This window comes from Haliotis rubra, unplaced genomic scaffold (assembly GCF_003918875.1).
Source record: "Haliotis rubra isolate DU_JTF1 unplaced genomic scaffold, ASM391887v1 Scf160, whole genome shotgun sequence".
Classification (NCBI taxonomy): Eukaryota; Metazoa; Mollusca; class Gastropoda; order Lepetellida; family Haliotidae; genus Haliotis; species Haliotis rubra.
The window spans coordinates 1,738,733-1,757,224 of NW_025765559.1; the positions used below are offsets into that span (position 1 = coordinate 1,738,733).

Consider the following 18,492-nt stretch of genomic DNA (forward strand, 5'->3'; position numbering starts at 1 on the left):
AAGGACGAAATAAACGTTAATATGGTTAAAAGCAGCAATGATTACCTGCAATAGCATAATTAGTAGTAGCAGTATACTGAAAAACACCCATGATAGGAATTTAACGGAAGAAGAAGTAGCAGAATGGCATTAATGGTAACCATTGCACAACTCATAATAAATCAATATCAAACTCAGTGAGCAGATACTGAATTCTATTCCTACTTCAAGTCGAACGGAAAGTGGAGTGCATTAGCTTAGATATGCAGAGTGTATCAAAGAATATGTATAGAGATGAGGTGAGTAAAGTGTCTCTCTTATATAAAGGTTAACGTGTACAGATTTCTTCAGAAACATTCAGCGTCTGCGATTTATATGCAAGACGCGACATATTGATCAAAACAAACCGAAGACGGATGTACCGTCAATAGTATATAGGACAGTGCCTGTTGGGCAACAATACAGAGTTTTCAGATCTCACGCAATGACCGTCAGAATGTCTGCCCAGTGCAGCCTGACAAGAACATTGTTAATTGTCATTAGTTGTTCAGTCAGCCGTCCACATCAGGGACTCTGATGTCACGGAGTTAATTGTGAATGTACGGTGTTGCTTTGTTGTCAAGAGAAAGGATTGTAATGAATGTCTGTCCGTTGTTTCTGTCAGTCGAAACTGTATGTCAGTGCCGGTATCTTTTACTTGTCAATGTTGAAGTAGCCAGTAGCCTTGTTAAAAACATCGCTTTAAGTGGACATTCGTGACTGAAACAGACAAGACAAAAGGAAACCAATTAATAGGCTGACGTTATGTGAGCATATTTTCTATTTCGAGGCGTGCCGTTGAAGAACTGTTTTACATTGCGCGGTCAACATGGTGTTCTCGAGTTGGTTTACAAAGCCCTCAATATTTAGGGGTGGTGGTTCTTATGTCTCGGTTATTTTTGTTCCTTTGTTTCGGGCTCGGGGACTGGGATCATGTTATGTAAGTTGTCTTGTTCGCTGTTTGTCACTTCCAGCAGCACTCTTTGCCGTAAGCGGGCGACTGAACCGCGCTTGGCATCTGTGCACCAAACCCAATACAAATCATACATTTCATTTCTTATCCAGGTTTTACATTAGGGAGCGACTGTTTTCGAAAGGGGCTGAAGCGTGTGGTGAATGGGATGGGGTGTTACATTTATGTTTCTCCAATATAACATGTACACCACTGTTATACATCTAACTAACCGTATTTTGAAACACTTTCATGTAATATAGTCTTCCGCAATATCAGGTGACATGTTAATAAACAGCGTTATAAATTCAAAATTCAGTTCAATATTTTTCAAAACAGACATTTCGAAAACAAACAAAATCACATATATAGGTTTTCAGAAAATGTGAGGCATAAAAATACTGTAGATGTAGTAAAATATGAGCTTGATCTTATTTTGAAACGCATCACCCCCTAACCCCTGAAAAGCAAATAGTCACTCCCTAAAACTTGAATCATTTACAAAGGTGCTTTCAGTACACTGCTTTTCCTGAAAACCAATGGGATGATTTTTGTCTACTGGTGGCTCCAGAGTCTCTCAGCTCCCAATTAGGCCCCCGTAGTGTAGTGAAGGAATAGTGAATAGGGCCTGACTGCGCAAATGCAAGGAACTGCTAGGAAGACCTCCGGTGGCAGGGACTGATAGAAAGAGCTGAAGCGGACCTTGAAGTCCTCCAGGGCAGGACGACTGCCAAGAAGACGACAGAGGTCGGCCGGATATTAGGTAGGCAAGTTTTTCTGTAAGAAAACATCGAAAATCGGCTTGGAGTAAAATAATAATGGAAAAGATTTCCGCCCGTAACCCCGTTATTTTTTTTTCATTCTATCATTCTATGCCTAAGAAAAGATGTTTATTTATATAAAAAGGGCGCTTATATGTATTTTTATTTGTATGGGGTTTTTTTATTATTTTTTTTATATATTCATTTTATTCCTTTTTGGGAGGGGTGGGTGGTTGGGTGGGGGATGTTAAGCGTGTAAAGAGGGTTTAGAAGTTTGGGAGAATAAAAGGATTTATAAAAGGATTTAGGTGCTAGTGTCTCACAAACCCTTTCATTTCAATTCCCACCTCACTCCCGCAACTAACTTCCATTTCCATTGATCTCTGCTGTGCTGCTTCCAGACAACTAATACTTTTAACAGACAACTAATTATTTCTGATGTGCAAATTTACATAACTATGGCTGGAATCGAGCACGGGCCGCTAGCGTGACAGTCCACCTCTGTTACCTGAGCTACAGAGGACGATGAGGGCTCAAGTGAATATTGTTGTTTTGACCTTAGCTGTTTTTAAATGACATTTACATAATGAAGTATTAATGTCCATTTGATATAAGCGTCCATTTGTCTGATTTGACATGCTTTGTTGTTTTTAGCGACACCTAGTATCGTTATGAAATGAGTTACAGAGTTAAAAAAATCAGTCATCCTTGAAAAGCTCAAATGATCTCGATTTAAGAGTGATTATTGTCTATTTCGTCTGCTGCATGGGTTGTAAGTTTGCACGTGATGTTGATTTTGTTCAATCATGTATATAACTTGAAGTGAGCGATTTAAACACATCATGGTTATCTTCGACTATGTCGACTAAGAGGAATATCGACGCCTCACGTGATTTCTTCGACAGTGATAGTGATTCACCAATATCTTGTGCTAAAAAAGTGTAGAGACACCTTTACTTCACCGGATAGTGAAGATTTGTTATTAAATCATTCCAATGTGGAATTTGTAGATCCAGTTGAACCACTTCTCTCCCGGATACTATTAGCCAAGTAATGGTGGTGAAAATGTTTTGTCTTAGTGTCTAAAGTTATCCGCCGAACCATCAGCAATAAAGTACTGTCAACAAAACGGCTTGCTACCAACATCTGCTAAATGCCGTAATTGTTCTAACAGCATAAGCAAACTACGAAAGATTTGTGCGAAATCGCACACGTATCCCCAATACCAGTTTCAAAGCAATAAAAACGAGTGTAAGAAAAGTGGCCAGCAATCTCAGTGTACATAAGACTTTACTTATACTATTTACTGTTTTTCCCAAAACTGCTCATACACACTTTGTGCTGAGGAAACAAAAATACCCGAGGAAGGTAAAGGCACAAGCCGAGAGGCTATAGCCGACTATCATAATTATTGCAAAGAGGTGTGCATTGGTGCGACCGAGGTCTCAGGTGTGAATCGCACAGGGGATGCTAATTGCACCGTGGGAATTGATGAGGCAAAATTTGGCCGCAGAAAATACAATCCTGGACGCCTGGGAAAGGGAACTTGGGTATTTGTGGGGATTTGTAGGGAGACTAGAGAGTTCCTTTGGGGCTCCTGTGGAGAGGCGGGATGCCCAGACTTTACTACCTCTAATAGAATCTCACATTAAGAAGGGGACCACAATTATTTCAGACGAGTGGGCCGCTTATCGCAACATTGGATATCTAGGCTACGTCCACGACACTGTGAATCACTTATCGCAACATTGGATATCTAGGCTACGTCCACGACACTGTGAATCACTTATCGCAACATTGGATATCTAGGCTACGTCCACGACACTGTGAATCACTTATCGCAACATTGGATATCTAGGCTACGTCCACGACACTGTGAATCACTCCAAACAAATTGTTGGTAAATACTTTCTTTCAAATTATTGAAATATATAATTTAATAATTGTGAAATTCTGATTTAAAAAAATAATAATAATGTTTTTTTACATGAATAAAGACATACGTTTCTTTCAGACCCAGATAGCGGAGTTCACACCAACCTAATCGAAAACCGCTGGTGGTGCGTCAAGCGGCAGTTGCCTTCCACCCATTCAACCCGGGAAAATTTCGGCCTTCATTTGGCCGAACAAATTTGGCGTATTACAATTCATTAGTTTCTTTATTGTCCAGATTACTTACCCTGTAAATTTTATTTTTAACATAAAAAATAACCAGCATTGTGAAAGAAATGCGTCAGGAAATAAATGAAAACTTCAATAAACTGTCCCAGAAATCACACAGTTCGAGGACGATGTCGTCGGCTTGATAGAAGATAATACCGACCTGAGGAGAACAGTTAACACACTTTCTGACAAACATTGAAATCTTAGAGAATAAACACAGAATGAACAATCTGATATTCCACAACAATCCAGAGGAGAGTGGCGAATCTGAAAAGAAGTGCGTGATGTAATCAGCGATTCGTTGGAAATTACAGATGAAATTGATATAATGAATGTCATCCAAATTTTCAAGTGCTCGTCCTATTCTAATTACACTAAAGGACCAGACACAGAAAAGATTTATATTGAGAGCTACAGGAAAATTGAAAGGTAAACCAGTGAATATATCCCAAGACTTTAGTGAGAAACTAGGAGGAAATAGAAGATATTTATGGACAAGGCTAGAGATGAAGATAAATATGCCGCACTGAGACTTGACAAGCTGCAAATCGACAACAAACTCTACAAACTAAGCAGCAATGGCGAGGAACTGTTGCCTATCAAAACGTTACCATGGAAACAACAAACCAACCGAGTCACCAAACAGGAGATAGAGATGTGGCCAAAGCCCAGGCCTGATAAAGCGCAAAGTGAGTACTACTATACAAAAAATTGTAATTTGGAACATCGAAGGCCTAAAGCGAAATTTGAAAAAAATGAACATTTCCGAAACTTTCTTAATGACTATGACGTGATTGGGTTAGTGGAAACGTGGGGAAGTGATTCGGATATATTTATGTTTCCTGGATACACGCGATTTAGTAAAACTAGACAGAAGAAGATTAGAGTCATTAGAAATTGAGGTATTTTGTTACTTGTTAAAGATTCCCTAGCACCCAAAGTTAAACAGCTGCAATCGAACTCGTGTAATATACAATGGTTAAGATTTCACTTTGATAACACGTATCTAATCCTGTGCACTGTTTACTTTTCACCAGAGAGATCAAGTGAACACTCTGACGAACAACTGCTAGATATTCTGGAAGAAGACATTATACATATCCATTCCAAGTGGCCTAATTCCAAGATAATACTACAAGGTGGACCAGTGATGGTTCACATGCTGACTTTATACCTTAATGACGACCCGACACACTTGAGGTTTACTATGTGGCTGATGACAGTTCAGGCATAAAATGTTCTCAAGATCATGTTCTGAATAAACGTAGCAATTCATTGTTGACATTCTGTAAGTCGACAGGATTACGTATATGCAATGGCCGTCTGTTTAGACTGACTGACTGAGTTTAGTTTTACGCCGCTTTAAGCAATATTCCAGCAATATCACGGCGGGGGACACCAGAAATGGGCTTAACACATTGTACCCATGTGGGGAATCGAACCCGGGTCTTCGGCGTGACGAGCCAACGCTTTACCCACTAGACTACCCCACCGCCCCCGTCTGTTTGGAGATAGTGGCATTGGCAAAATTACTTGCCTAGCTAACTAAGGTCAAAGTGTTGTGGATTATGCTCTGTGTAACAGTAACTGTATGGAAATAATAACACAATTTGACACTCTTTGTGAATTCGACCCAACCCACATGCCAATCTCTTATTCAATTGCTGTAGACAATGTAACTGTCAATCATGTAATCAATTGCAACCTGACTAAACAACCACGTTTTGTCTGGAACGAAGATAATAGACCGGCTCACATCTCTGCATGGAATTCCACCCAAGGTAGTAATATAGATGACTTTAATAAACATATTGAAGAAAATAATGTGAACAAAGCACTTGAATGTCTTCATAAATCTATGGAATTGTGTGCTATTGACTTCAGAAAACAGAAAAAATCAGCCTCGTAATAATTGAAACAAGGGCGACAACTGGTTCGATACGGAATGTAGATCTGCACGGACATTTGCTCGTCAAAAGCTCCGTGCACTCCATGTCAGCAATCTGGAACGTGACCGCCTCTGCTTCAGTGAAGCAAGAAAACAGTATAAAGTGAGTGAGTGAGTTTAGTTTTACGCCGCACTCAGCACTATTCCAGCTGGCGGCGGTCTGTAAATAATCGAGTCTGGACCAGACAATCCAGTGATCAACAGTATGAACATCGATCTGCGAAATTGGGAGCCGATGACATGTGTCAACCAAGTCAGCAAACAGTATAAAGAACTGTGTTGTATAAAATCGTCAACCTCCTTAAGAAACTATGTAAGAAAAACTTGAAAGTGCTCTAAGTTGTTCTGGTCTCAGGTAAATCTTGGTCAACCTCTAGTTTATAGAAACATTGTTCCAACTGACTGGATTAATCATTTTCAACAGTTGTTTCGAGGGACAACTTTATCACCAAATGAACTTGATTTCTATGCATCCGCGAATGACTTCGTTTGTTCTATATCTGACGAACTAATTAGTAGTACTATCGATAATGAAAATATTCTTGATCAAGATATACTGAGTTATATTCTTGATCAAGATATACTGAGTCAAAAAAGAAACTTCACAAAATGTAATTTGAAAAATAATGAATAATTTTTCTCTGATGATACATCTATGCATCCGAAATGGGATACCTATCTTTCGACTCTAGAAAAACGTTAGCAAAACCCACTCAAACCCATCCATTCGTCGTGCAAATGACGTCAGTACCAAATCAGGTTTTGCACGTGCAGTCGATCACGTGATCTTCGCATCGAAGTTTTCTTCAGATGCACGTGTTTGCATTGGCCTCAATAATTGAAAAAACACTTTTAAACCACAGTTCTAACGGTACTTGAAATGCCACGATTGTCAAATGTGCAACGTGAACGTGCCGTTGGCATGTTGCAAGCGGGAAGATCAGTTATTGACGTCACAAGAGCAATGGGATGCAGCCGTCGTACTGTGTATGACTTGCGAAGTTGTCTACAACAAACTGGCACCACTTCTGATCGCCCAAGGTCGGGTCGTCCACGTGTGACGTCACGAGCAGAAGACCGTCAAATCGTCCTAAGTCACCTACGTGACAGATTTCTGCCGGCTGAGATGTTTAGAGGTCCACTGTCCTCACAGACCATTCGAAATCGGTTGCGGGCTGCCAATCTCCATTATCGACGTCCATATCGTGAGCCAATATTGACGCCGTTTCATCAACGTCAACGTCTGCTGTGGGCCCAACGTCACCTCCGATGGACCCAGAGAGACTGGAATCGAGTCGTCTTTAGCGATGAATCCAGGTTTACCCTCAGATTAGGTTTACCCTCTACGACGTCGTGAACGGTATGCCCAATGTTGTGTACAGGAAGTCGACAGATTCGGGGGCGGAAGTTGCATGGTGTTGGGTGCTTTCTTTGGGAACAACCGTTCCCGACTTCTGGAAACCTCACAGCTGCTGCTTACCGCGACCAGGTGCTCACCCCTGAACTCGTTCCTTTCATGGCGGCTCATGGCCCAGGTCTACAGTTCCAGCATGATAATGCTCGGCCGCATACCGCGATGTTGACACGAAATTTCCTTCAAAACGCTAGAATCAACGTCATGGACTGGCCATCGAGGCCCCCGTACCTTAATCCAATAGAGCACGTTTGGGCTGCACTTGGGAGAAGGCTTCGTGGTCTTAGGAACCAACCTCAGAATTTGCAGGAACTTGGCGCTGCCTTGCAAGAGCAATGGTGCAGAATCCCCAACCACGTGTTCACAAGCAACAGGCAGTCGATGAGGAGACGGTGTTTGGCAGTGGTGAATGCGCGGGGCGGCCATACACGATATTGAACTGAGAAATTTCGCATTTTTATTCTTGTGACTTAACATTCTGTATACCCATGTTTTGGAACGGCGGTGTAGCCTAATGGAACTGATTATGGCACTGTCAGTGTATCGAGTACATCACACAGATCTCAGCAATGAAATAATACCAATTTAACCATCTTACCATCTCTTGTTCTTTTATAGTGCCCTGAAGAAAGAATGTGAAGTTTCTTTTTTGACTCAGTATATTACGATTTGTGAAATCCAAGAAGCTCTTTTGAGTATGAAATCTGGAAAAAACACCAGGATATAGTGGACTGCCAATTGATTTATTTTTAAATGTTTAGACATGTTAAGAAGTTTGTTTAATCTAATTATATCGACTGGTATATATCCACAACCATGAATACTGGGTGTAATTATTCCTGTTCACAAAAAAGGCTCATTTAACGACCCATCTAATTATAGACCAATCACCTTGTTAGAAGTTAGTGGGAAAATATTCTCGAAAAATATTATGTAACAGACTTAACAGTTGGGCAATCGATGAGGATTTTATTACCCCAGAACAAGCCGGTTTTTGGAAAGGCATAGATAATGTTTTTGTGATTGATTCTGTTATTAAGAAGAATTTATCTCTATATAAGGGAGACCCGTGAAGATCCGGGGTAGAATAGGTCTTCAGCAACCCATTCTTGTCATAAAAGGCGACTATGCTTGTCGTAAAAGGCGACTAACGGGATCGGGTGGTCAGGCTCGCTGACTTGGTTGACACATGTCATCGGTTCCCAATTTCGCAGATCGATGTTCATGCTGTTGATCACTGGATTGTATGGTCCAGACTCGATTATTTACACACCGACACCATATAGCTGGAATATTGCTGAGTGCGGCGTAAAACTGAACTCACTCACTCACTATATAAGGGAAGGTTATGCTGTGCCTTTGTGGATCTAAAGGCTGCATTTGATTCTGTCTCGGGAATGTCACCGTTTTATAAACTCTGGATCGGTAATGTTAATGGTAGGACATATAGACATCCCAGAGTGATACAGTGCATTCTATCTAATTCCGACCGGCTTAGGACCGACTAAAAAGTGGCCCCATTACAAGAAATTAACTCATTCACCACTAGCAATGTGACATTTCAGGCGGGTTACGGGCGGAACTCTTACCGAATAATGGTTAAAGCGTTTGCTCGTCACGCCGAAGACCCGGGTTCGATTTCCCACATGGGTACAATGGGAAGTCCATTTCTGGTGTCCCTCGCTGTAATGTTGCTGAAATATTGCTAAAAGCGGCGTAAAACTGAACTACATCAGCTGTATGTGGAGCGTATTTGGGTTACCACAACATGTTTGGCAAGAAAAAGACATAATATATGTCCACTGAGTAGGTGAGTGAGTATGGGGATACCAGAAATAGGATTTACACAATGAACAATTGGCCCATGCCAACTGTGGGAGGAGGTTCGGTGCCAGGGCAACAACTAGTTAGGGTTGCTACACTGTGGCTGCAGTCTTTCTCAACATTCCCCAATGTGGACTGCACTTGACAGGTAGATTTTAGGAGGTAGGATAATTACGGACAGTAGACAACATGTTTAGCATATAATATACTATTGACGGTTTTCTCTTCAAGTTCTTCAGTATTCAAATTTTGTCCATGTGGATCCTGGTCCTGTGATTTCCACAAAACACTTCAGTGTCCACCACACGGACTCAGGTCCAGATCTTGTCATTCTCCCCAATAGAATCAGCCCATCTGACCAGGATAGATCTTGGAGGAACGGAGGTGTGGATGCTTGGCCAGCTTTACTTCAACAGGTGTTTCCTTCCCTCGAATGCTGCTTACGAGCGGGCACTTACACAAATGTGGCTATTAACACGGAGAAAATGGACAAAGTCTTACAAATATTTTATGACGTTATCCAAGGTCACATCATGCGCGTGCCACATATACCTTCGTGGCATTTAAACAACTGGTCATCAATTATACACATTTATCATATTTGCATTTATCATTTCACAATATCAACTTTATCGTCAGTAAATGATCTGTGATAGCTAGAAAAGGTACCACATGGGACGACTAAAAGTCACAAATCATTCGGTGGCTGTTTAATAAGCCTATTTGGTTTATTCACTCAGATAAGAAACTTTACTATCTTCTACTCTGTTAAAATCTTTACCATAGGCTATTATTTCTTACGGATAGCGGAAGGTCGCGGGTTCGATCCCCGACCGCGTCATACCAAAAGACGTTAACATATGGTACTTGTTGGTCCCTGCCTGGCGCTCGGCATTAAATGGAACACCAAGGACTGGTCGGCTCGGAGTCAGTATAATGCGTCTGAGTAGGGTATTCATGCTTCACTGCGGCATGGTATCTCAGTGAGCTAGCACTATAAAACCAGCTAAAGTCTGGGCTAGTACAAGCAGCCGCACATACACATACACTCGCATGCACGTCGTCATATGAGCGAAATATTCTCAGGTACGACGTTAAACCCAATTTCACCTCACCTCACCTCACCTATTATCTATTGCGTTTAATCTATTGTATATGTCTTCTTTGAGTGGCATTTTTAGAATTTGGAAGTCAGATAGAACAAGTATATATGGAGGACAACTTCTTTTATTCTAGAGCACGACGTTTCGATACAGGTTATCGTTATCAAGTGAGAATGGTACATGGGAAGAAATGGTGATATATATATATACAACAAGACTAATTAACAAGCCAAGGCGGAATAACAATGTGATGATAACAAATATATGAACCATATGTTACCATCCTTAACATATTCTGGTTTGTTTCTCAAATATTCCCAGGTACTATTGCCAATAATAGAGCACTTCATTTCCGATTCAACCTTACTGCGCTGTTCTGAATATGTACGTGTATACTGTGACTGCCCGGTAACTGAGTATCGTGTGCCGGGAGTGCTCTATTCAGTGATACGTAAAATGCTGTACCTTCATGTTTATCATGACTAATGTAAATGTATTGTAATTTCAGAGGTACAGATAAGCAGCGTATATGCGTACAATTACGCCAATATTTATGTGAAAACCCAATTTCTATTGCGTACAAGTATACTTGAATTTTTGTAAATACTCAATAACTTTGATCTTACAAGCGTACCCACAAAATGTCAAATGTTAGCTTGCGTACCGGTATATAGAAGAAATGACGTATATTGAGAGGTTCTATGTCAACACATGAACTTGGCAACTTGCAGTCTTTATTATCGTTTCTTATATTACAGATCTAAATATAAGTAACAAACACGTAAATCAGCATTCAAACTTTATATTTTCACAATTAATGGAAAATGGCAAAATACCAAATGGAGTTTGAGTGAGGTGGGTATAATTCATTGGTTACTCAAAGGAAAATTAGGATACCCAATTGAGATGAACACAAGCGAGTACATAACTCAATGACCCAAAAAGTTATCTGTAGCTCTGTAATACTTTTACAACATTGCTGTTTCTGATATATATGCACTTCTATACACGATTGTAACGTAAAACCAGATTGCCCTCATGTTTTAGAGAAGGTAATTCATGTCATTCTGTGGCGGGGGGTTGAAGTATCGTAAAATTAATGTCCTCCTGAGAGGGTACGTAAGTCCTAAAATTATCAAAGTCAATTTACACTAACCAGGATGTTTAAACGTAGTATTCTCGTTATTTTAATTTTGGCTAAATTTTCCTACAATCGCCAGCGGCTGAAGGGATGGTGTAAATCCAGCTAGGGTCCATGCAGGTAGCAAAGGTACTGTAAGTCCCCATGGTCCCTAGTATGGTGATCTACCTTCTGCTGTAACTTTCCACGCTAGTTTTAATTCTAATTGTGATATTCTAGTTGTTTTACTGTCCTTCGTCGACAGGTTTTTATAATATACATATATTCCATTTCGATGTCAAATATGTTCTCGTCACGATATGGCTGAAATATTGCCGATGTGACAAATATTAACTCAATCACTCATTCTGTGGCTGTCTAACAAACAAACGTTCATCCATTAGGTCTTGTGTTGTGTGTGGATTGGCATAGTGGTACCTCTTACCAAGCGAGCTGATCCCCCAATACACTTGCTTGTTAATATAGCGTTTCTGCTGATGTAGGGCGGTGTTGTCTCAGATACTCCAACAGACCAAGCCTATGAACAATTACTTAGATTTAATAGAGTGAGTTGACTGTTGTAACTCAATCTTCAAATTAAAGATAAGGTCAGAGAGTCTGTTTTTCGATTGAACTGATAGCCCGATTCGTGTATCAAAATTACACTGTTCAAGTCATATTTACACCCACCGGTTTTGCTTTTGTAGAGATGATACCTTCAGATGCTGGCGATCTATAGCTGTTCTTTATATTGTATTGTCTTACAACACACTTTCAGTTTTTCATGAAATAACTGCAGCCACCTCACTGAGTCATCTGTTGAAACCTTTCTATACACTATATATATTGTATATATATATGATGCTTTTAGTATCATACTTCGGGACAAAACAACACTTCACGTAGAGTAGAACAAACTGTATTTCTTAAATTTAGCCCCATTTAGAATAATCTCTTTACAATATTACTGTAAATTAAGCTGTTGAATGTTACAGCATGTGTACCCATGGTGTATGACATTGATGTGCATTTTCAGAATGTGATGCATCAATAAAATATTTTCTTGTAATTCTTTCTATTTTACATGTGTTAAAAGAAGTCTCATGCAGTTACATTTAAGAAGCAAATCTCAGATGTTAATACGGTTCAGCGTTGAACGTCTTCAGGAGTTTACGGCTGTAAATACCCGTCTCCTCGGGATGATTGCCTTAATGTTTGATTGTCTGTTATTTAAGCTTTGTGGACATATCACAGTCAGGGTCTCCGCGGGATGATGGCAGTCAAAATTTCAAAGCGTTGACATCATTAATTTATTTCTTTATTTCAACATTATGAAATATTTAGAGGCTTCAATTCCATAGTTTTCTGCTTAGACAAAGAGTTGTGGTAACTGCCCGTTTTCCCAACAAGTGCAACTTTGGTAAACAAAGGAAATATGCTCTAATTCGTGCTACAACAAGTTCAGTTAAATCAGTGTCTTCATAAATCTACTACTGTACGTCAGTCATATTTATTAGGTAGACTAAGTCAACTATTTTACTGAAACTATATTACTATTTGTCGACGTCTTTCATTAACTAGATTAGGGCAATCATAGGAATGAACTCGTCTTTGATTTTGGGTGGTCAGACTCGCTGACTTGGTTGACACATGTCATCGTATCCCAATTGCGTAGATATGCTCATGCTGTTGTTCACTGGATTGTCTTGTCCAGACACGATAATTTATAGACCGCCGCCATATAGCTGGAATATTGCTGAGTGCGGAGTAAAACTAAACTCGCACACTCCCACTCGTCTTTATTTAATCAACTAGACTGAGTCTATCCTAAGACCGAAATGGTCGTTGTCCATGTGAAACTGATTGCAATTCTCAAATCTTAGTGCGGCGAACATAAAATCCTCGTATCCTAAGAAGTGAAGTGAGGTGAAATTGGGTTTTACGTCGTGCTTGAGAATATTTCGCTCATATGACGACGTGCATGCGTGTGTATGTGTATGTGCGCCTGCTTGTACTAGCCCAGACTGAAGCTGGTTTTATAGTGCTACCCCACTGAGATACCATGCCGCAGTGAAGCAGAAATACCCTACTCAGACACATTATACTGACTCCGAGCCGAGCAGTCCTTGTTGTACCCATTAATGCCGAGCGCCAGACAGGGACCAACAAGTACCATATGTTAACGTCTTTTGGTATGACGCGGTCGGGGATCGAACCCGCGACCTTCCGCTCTCCGGGCGGACGCTCTAACCACTACACCACGGAGGCGTAATCCTAAGAAGTAAACACCGTCAGAAAGTTGACATGGTAATTCTGCATTCCGTGCGATACTGTCAGGCTCGGCTTCCACAATCACAGACATTTCTACTAAAGTACTAACGGAAATGGAAATAAAATGTTTTTTGGCGTATATTTGTTTATTACTACATTAAAATAAGTAGTTTAACAAATATTAGCATGACTATGTTTTTCCCAACTAGGCCTTTTAATTTGGTCCTCTAATCATCATTCAAAATACCATTTTACAGGTAAAAATAACAAATATTTGCATATTATCAACAAATTTAGAAACATTTTATAACTTGCGTCACAATCAACAATGGGTGGCAACAACAACCTGCAGCATTGTTTAGACGGGAAGATGCATTTGCACGTGCGTTGCCATAGCGATTGTGCAGTTAACAATCAAAGCCATGAATGAATTCGTAAGATTAGTAAACTTTCAACAAGGGTACAGCCATGAAAAATGTACTGAGAAAATCCCCAAATCATGTATTTTGCATATTAATTAGGATATAAGAAATAAAGGATGAATGGTACATTACGTTTTTTCATAAATATATTATGTAGGCGAACGTATGGAGAGTAAAAGAGTTGCATCAGAAACGTACATTTTGACTTGGATGAAATTTCGAGGGGTAAAAATGACACGATTTGTCCTGTAAACTCATCTATTTCGTATGATTTTACAAAAAGTGTTAAAAACAAAAGTTGGGAAAAACGATAGTCATAGAATATTTAACAATCAAAGTTTAGTTGTGTGCAAAACTACGAAATAAACGGGGAAAAAAACCCAATTTATTTCTATTCCGTGAGTACTAGATATCATTGTTCCAAGCAGTAAAATTAGCAGTACACTAAGGAGAACTGGTCATGGTCTGACATGTGTTCGGTCACTTACATGGTCCATTGTTTCGTATTGTATGGAGGGATACTCATACAATACACTTTTCCATGTACACGTGATATGTTGCCATTGCAGTCTGCACACACAGATGTTATGGAAGTTTGTCAAAATCCCAAACCGCGACATCACCCATTCATACAGTCTAATCCCTGAATGAAGAATATATTCTAATTGGACAAAATAAAATAGGACAAAACCAATTGTACCTAACAAATTCAAGTCTACTGGAATTATCTGATACTTTCGTTTGGATACTTATAGTGATTTTTAACAAGTTCGAATGATCATGAACGGATTCTGAATTAGCTACAAACGAAATCAACAAACATGTTTACCATGGACTTGACAATACTACTGGAAGGATGGACATCTCTGCTCTCTTGGGCAACGGTCATGTCCCAAACATCCAGAAACCACACTTTCTGGTAGAGCTCCTTAAATTCTTCCTTCAGAATATGATTATATATAGGACCCCACATGCCGCCCAGTGTCTTCCTGTCCCTGAAGCTGAAGTAATGAGGCCCTTTGATGGCAACGGAGACGTTTGGCGACCTCGCCAAGAGTTCCTTCAGTGATCTCACAGTTCTCCTGATGTTCGTCCTGAACACCTTGGGATGGTGGTATTGGAAGTGAGCGTAGAGGTGGATCAAAAGGATATCGTTAGATCCTGGGGGAATTCCATCTAATGACACAAACACTGGGGGTTTCACCTCTGTTGATTTCGCCGAAATATATGGGAAGACCATGTCGGGTCCAGATGAGCTCATAGTTGAAAGCTTTCCTATACGCTGCTGACCGCCTGTGCCATTTGGTCGCATTCCATATCTGAGTGGAAAATTTGAGTTCGAGTTTGTTGAAGAGGTGAAAAAACCATTGGCGAACTGTTGAATCCCCAAACATTGTGATTGTTCGATTCTGGAAGCATTGGTTGTAGTTGGAGACTCGTGTCGGTTGGCATGGTAACAGTTTCCATGTATTATTAAAAAAATATCCAACTGGCGATGAGGTTGTCCATGTGAGCCTTTTAGCATCCCTTGTACAAGCGTTTGTTGGAATTGTCTGTGATGGCGCTAGAGGAAAGAGGGAATGAAAACAGATGTTAGAAATGTTAATTTTTTAAACTAGTAAGTAAAGTATAAATTGGTTGTATAAATATTTCTTACGTTTACCTATTAATGATTTACTATTTTTACAATTGATATTCCGTTTTGTTGTCGTATGACATTAAACTCAAATGGCATGGGTTTTCACCGGGTTTTCAATATTCCAGAAAATATGGCGGGGAAATGCAGGGAACCTGGGTTCCTCGAAGTGACGAGGCAGAGGTTAAAGCATTTGGATACCGTGGCATCACAATGTGTGAACAAATTTCTGATTTATTATCTCCACATCAAGAAATATCCCCCAACCAGTAGAACTATCTATGTGGACTTGAAAAGTGAGTATAAAAAATAACGTTAGTATCATACGTCAATCGTGTCAAAGGTCGTGCACAATGTTGCATATTCTTACAAAAGTCTTACAAAAGTGAGTAAGGTCACTTTTTAATGTGTTTTTATTATTTTAGGCCTACAAAACATGTTGTGGTTCCGACTACCCGACTGACCCTTAAATTCTGGTGCCGACCCTATTTTTTTTTAAGACAGTATGAATAAAATAAGCTTTTGAATACCATTGTTTTTTCCCCGCAACGGTGGACATCGGTCATTCTCATAGAGAAAGTCGACGGGACGGCCGCAATAAACAATTACATGCTGATAAATGTGTTATTAGTTTGTACTTTACTTCTAAATGTTAAAAATAAAATAAAATCCTACCTACCTAAATTTTAAAGAGGTGTAATCGGAACCACAACAATGTTTTTATTTGGCCTTAGATCCAATTTGAACTGGCATGAAAACCTAAATGGACACTTGGCGAGTACGCCCTTAATCTTACTTCTCTGGACGCTAATGCCACTCTCGATAAAGAGCAGCTTGCAGTGTGCCGTCTTTTAAAGCACTTCCTTGGCGAATGTCGCCATTCTACTATGTACACGACGCTCAAGGATCAGTGTCGAGATGGTTTAGTCTCCTTTGTCATATCGAAGTTGCCGTTCCTCGTTACAACTTTCGGATTAACCAAATTCCAGATTAACAGGTGAAATCAGTGTTTTCAGATTAACATGAGCGGGCTAACGACTGCACCTATACTTCCTTTAAATTATGAAACTGAATTCCTACCTTGTCGCACTGTAATGTTAATTGAATCTGTGTGCACTCTGTGATAGATGGCCCTGAATAAAATAATGTATACGTTCTGTTAGTAGATATCTACAAAGTACATAGTGAGAATCCTACAATGTAATGTTACACATGTACATGAACTTAAAAACGGTTCCTTTCCTTTAAATGAACAATTTGAAATGAGTAAGTGAGGGGTTATCTGATAAACACCTTCCGTTCATTTGCCATCAGGTTGATTTTCTTAGTTCAGTAGGTGATTGAGATTTTATGCAACGTGAAACAAAGCTTCTGCTCTGACAATGTTTTAAAGTGGACATAAGAACACTATGTTACAGGTAAGAAATGGACATGTGTTGGGGAAAATGGCGGCCATCTTCCATTTTTGCTGGGTAAGGGACCGTAAATAATTAATGGCTTGGGGGAGTGGGGGGTGGGGTGTTGATGATTTTTATGCAGAAGCATGTACAAAGTAGGTGACCCCCCTGCATGTCATGTACAAAATCAATGACCCTCTCCCTAGTTCATGTGGACAAAATTCATGACCACCCTGCCTCCCCAGAACAAAATGGGTGACCTCCTTAAAAAATCATCAATATTATCACCACATACACGCACGCACGCACGTACTCACGCACACACACGCGCACACACACACACACTAGCCATAAATCTGTCCTTCGCCGACAGGTTTTTAAAAAATGTATAAATATATTTTTTCTTAGTACATAACTTTGTCGTCACGCTGGCTGAAATATTGCTGATGTGACGTAAAATCGTAACTCACTCACTCACTCATAAATTTTGAACGGTCCCTAAGGCTTTTTCCTATTGTTATTTACAACAAAGCGGCCATCGATGTTCTTGGGTTTTTTAGGGATAATGCGGGATTCATCTGTATGTCATAATCACTATTTAATAAATAACATTTGAATCAATTTGCTTACCTTAGATAATACTGCGCTACTGTCTTGTTTTTATATAAAGTATTTGAATTAAATGATTCATGTGACAACTTCGTCCAGTCACTACACTGAACCCGACTGCTCTTCGGTTTTCCACAGAACCAAGGAATTCCGTAATTTTCAGCTGTCAAATTACAAACATCTTTATTGCCATGATCGACCGATGTCGAACCCACAGTTACCTCTCTTATTTTTTGAGCTTCGAAAATACAAAGAATGTTTTTCGATGCACCTTGTCTTGCGAAATACTGGTACATCATAGCATAACCTTCGCTTGAGCAGGCAATGACAGCATATTTGATAACTGCGCTTCCTGTCCATAACGCCCGGGAAAATGCCGGTATAGCTTCCGTTCACGTGATCAATCACACTTCCGGATGAAGATGCTCCTTTCTTCGGGTTTGACATCCATACTAGAACAAGATCTCCTCCTCTTGTCAGTGGCTTGTTGTAACCGTCACGGAGAACAAGGTGTACATGGATAACATCTCCTGTTTGAAAGTCGTTTGTGGTGTTCACAAGGTACATCTTTGAGTGCTCGCTTGATGGAAGGCTGTCTTTGTCGTAGACGACGCCATTAATGTCCCTTTTTGTGGGTGAGATGTCGTCTGAACGTCGTATTTGAAAAGCGTAGAAGATGTGTGTACCTTTATTAAAATGTCTGAAAAATTACGTGAGTTTAATACAATGATACAATAACAGTACAGTTATACTGGTAGATTGTCAGCCTACCTGGATCGATACTACTGATTATTTCGTACAGTTAACAGTAATGTTGTTTTCATTACTTAGATATCTAAAGTAAACAATTTCAA

The 18,492-nt window shown here is 39.9% G+C and overlaps 1 protein-coding gene across 1 annotated transcript; it reads right to left on the bottom strand.

Moving 5' to 3' along the window:
* Positions 1-14,696: 14,696 nt before the first annotated feature.
* LOC124271437 (NXPE family member 2-like) lies at positions 14,697-17,934 on the bottom strand. The gene is made up of 3 exons (XM_046706591.1): positions 17,660-17,934; positions 16,713-16,765; positions 14,697-15,172 (listed from the first exon to the last, which is right to left on the bottom strand). The coding sequence occupies exons 1-3, from the start codon at positions 17,932-17,934 to the stop codon at positions 14,793-14,795; spliced, it is 708 nt and encodes a 235-aa protein (XP_046562547.1). The 3' UTR covers positions 14,697-14,792.
* Positions 17,935-18,492: the final 558 nt, after the last annotated feature.

Excerpts from the sequence above, each read along its gene's own strand:
- LOC124271437 (XM_046706591.1), bottom strand. The coding sequence starts at position 17,934 with ATGTACCAGTATTTCGCAAGACAAGGTGCATCGAAAAACATTCTTTGT. Across the intron at positions 16,766-17,659 it reads GTAGCGCAGTATTATCTAAG|GGCCATCTATCACAGAGTGC; the intron begins GTAAGCAAATTG and ends TATTTTATTCAG. Across the intron at positions 15,173-16,712 it reads TAACATTACAGTGCGACAAG|ATGGAATTCCCCCAGGATCT; the intron begins GTAGGAATTCAG and ends TTGTGTCATTAG.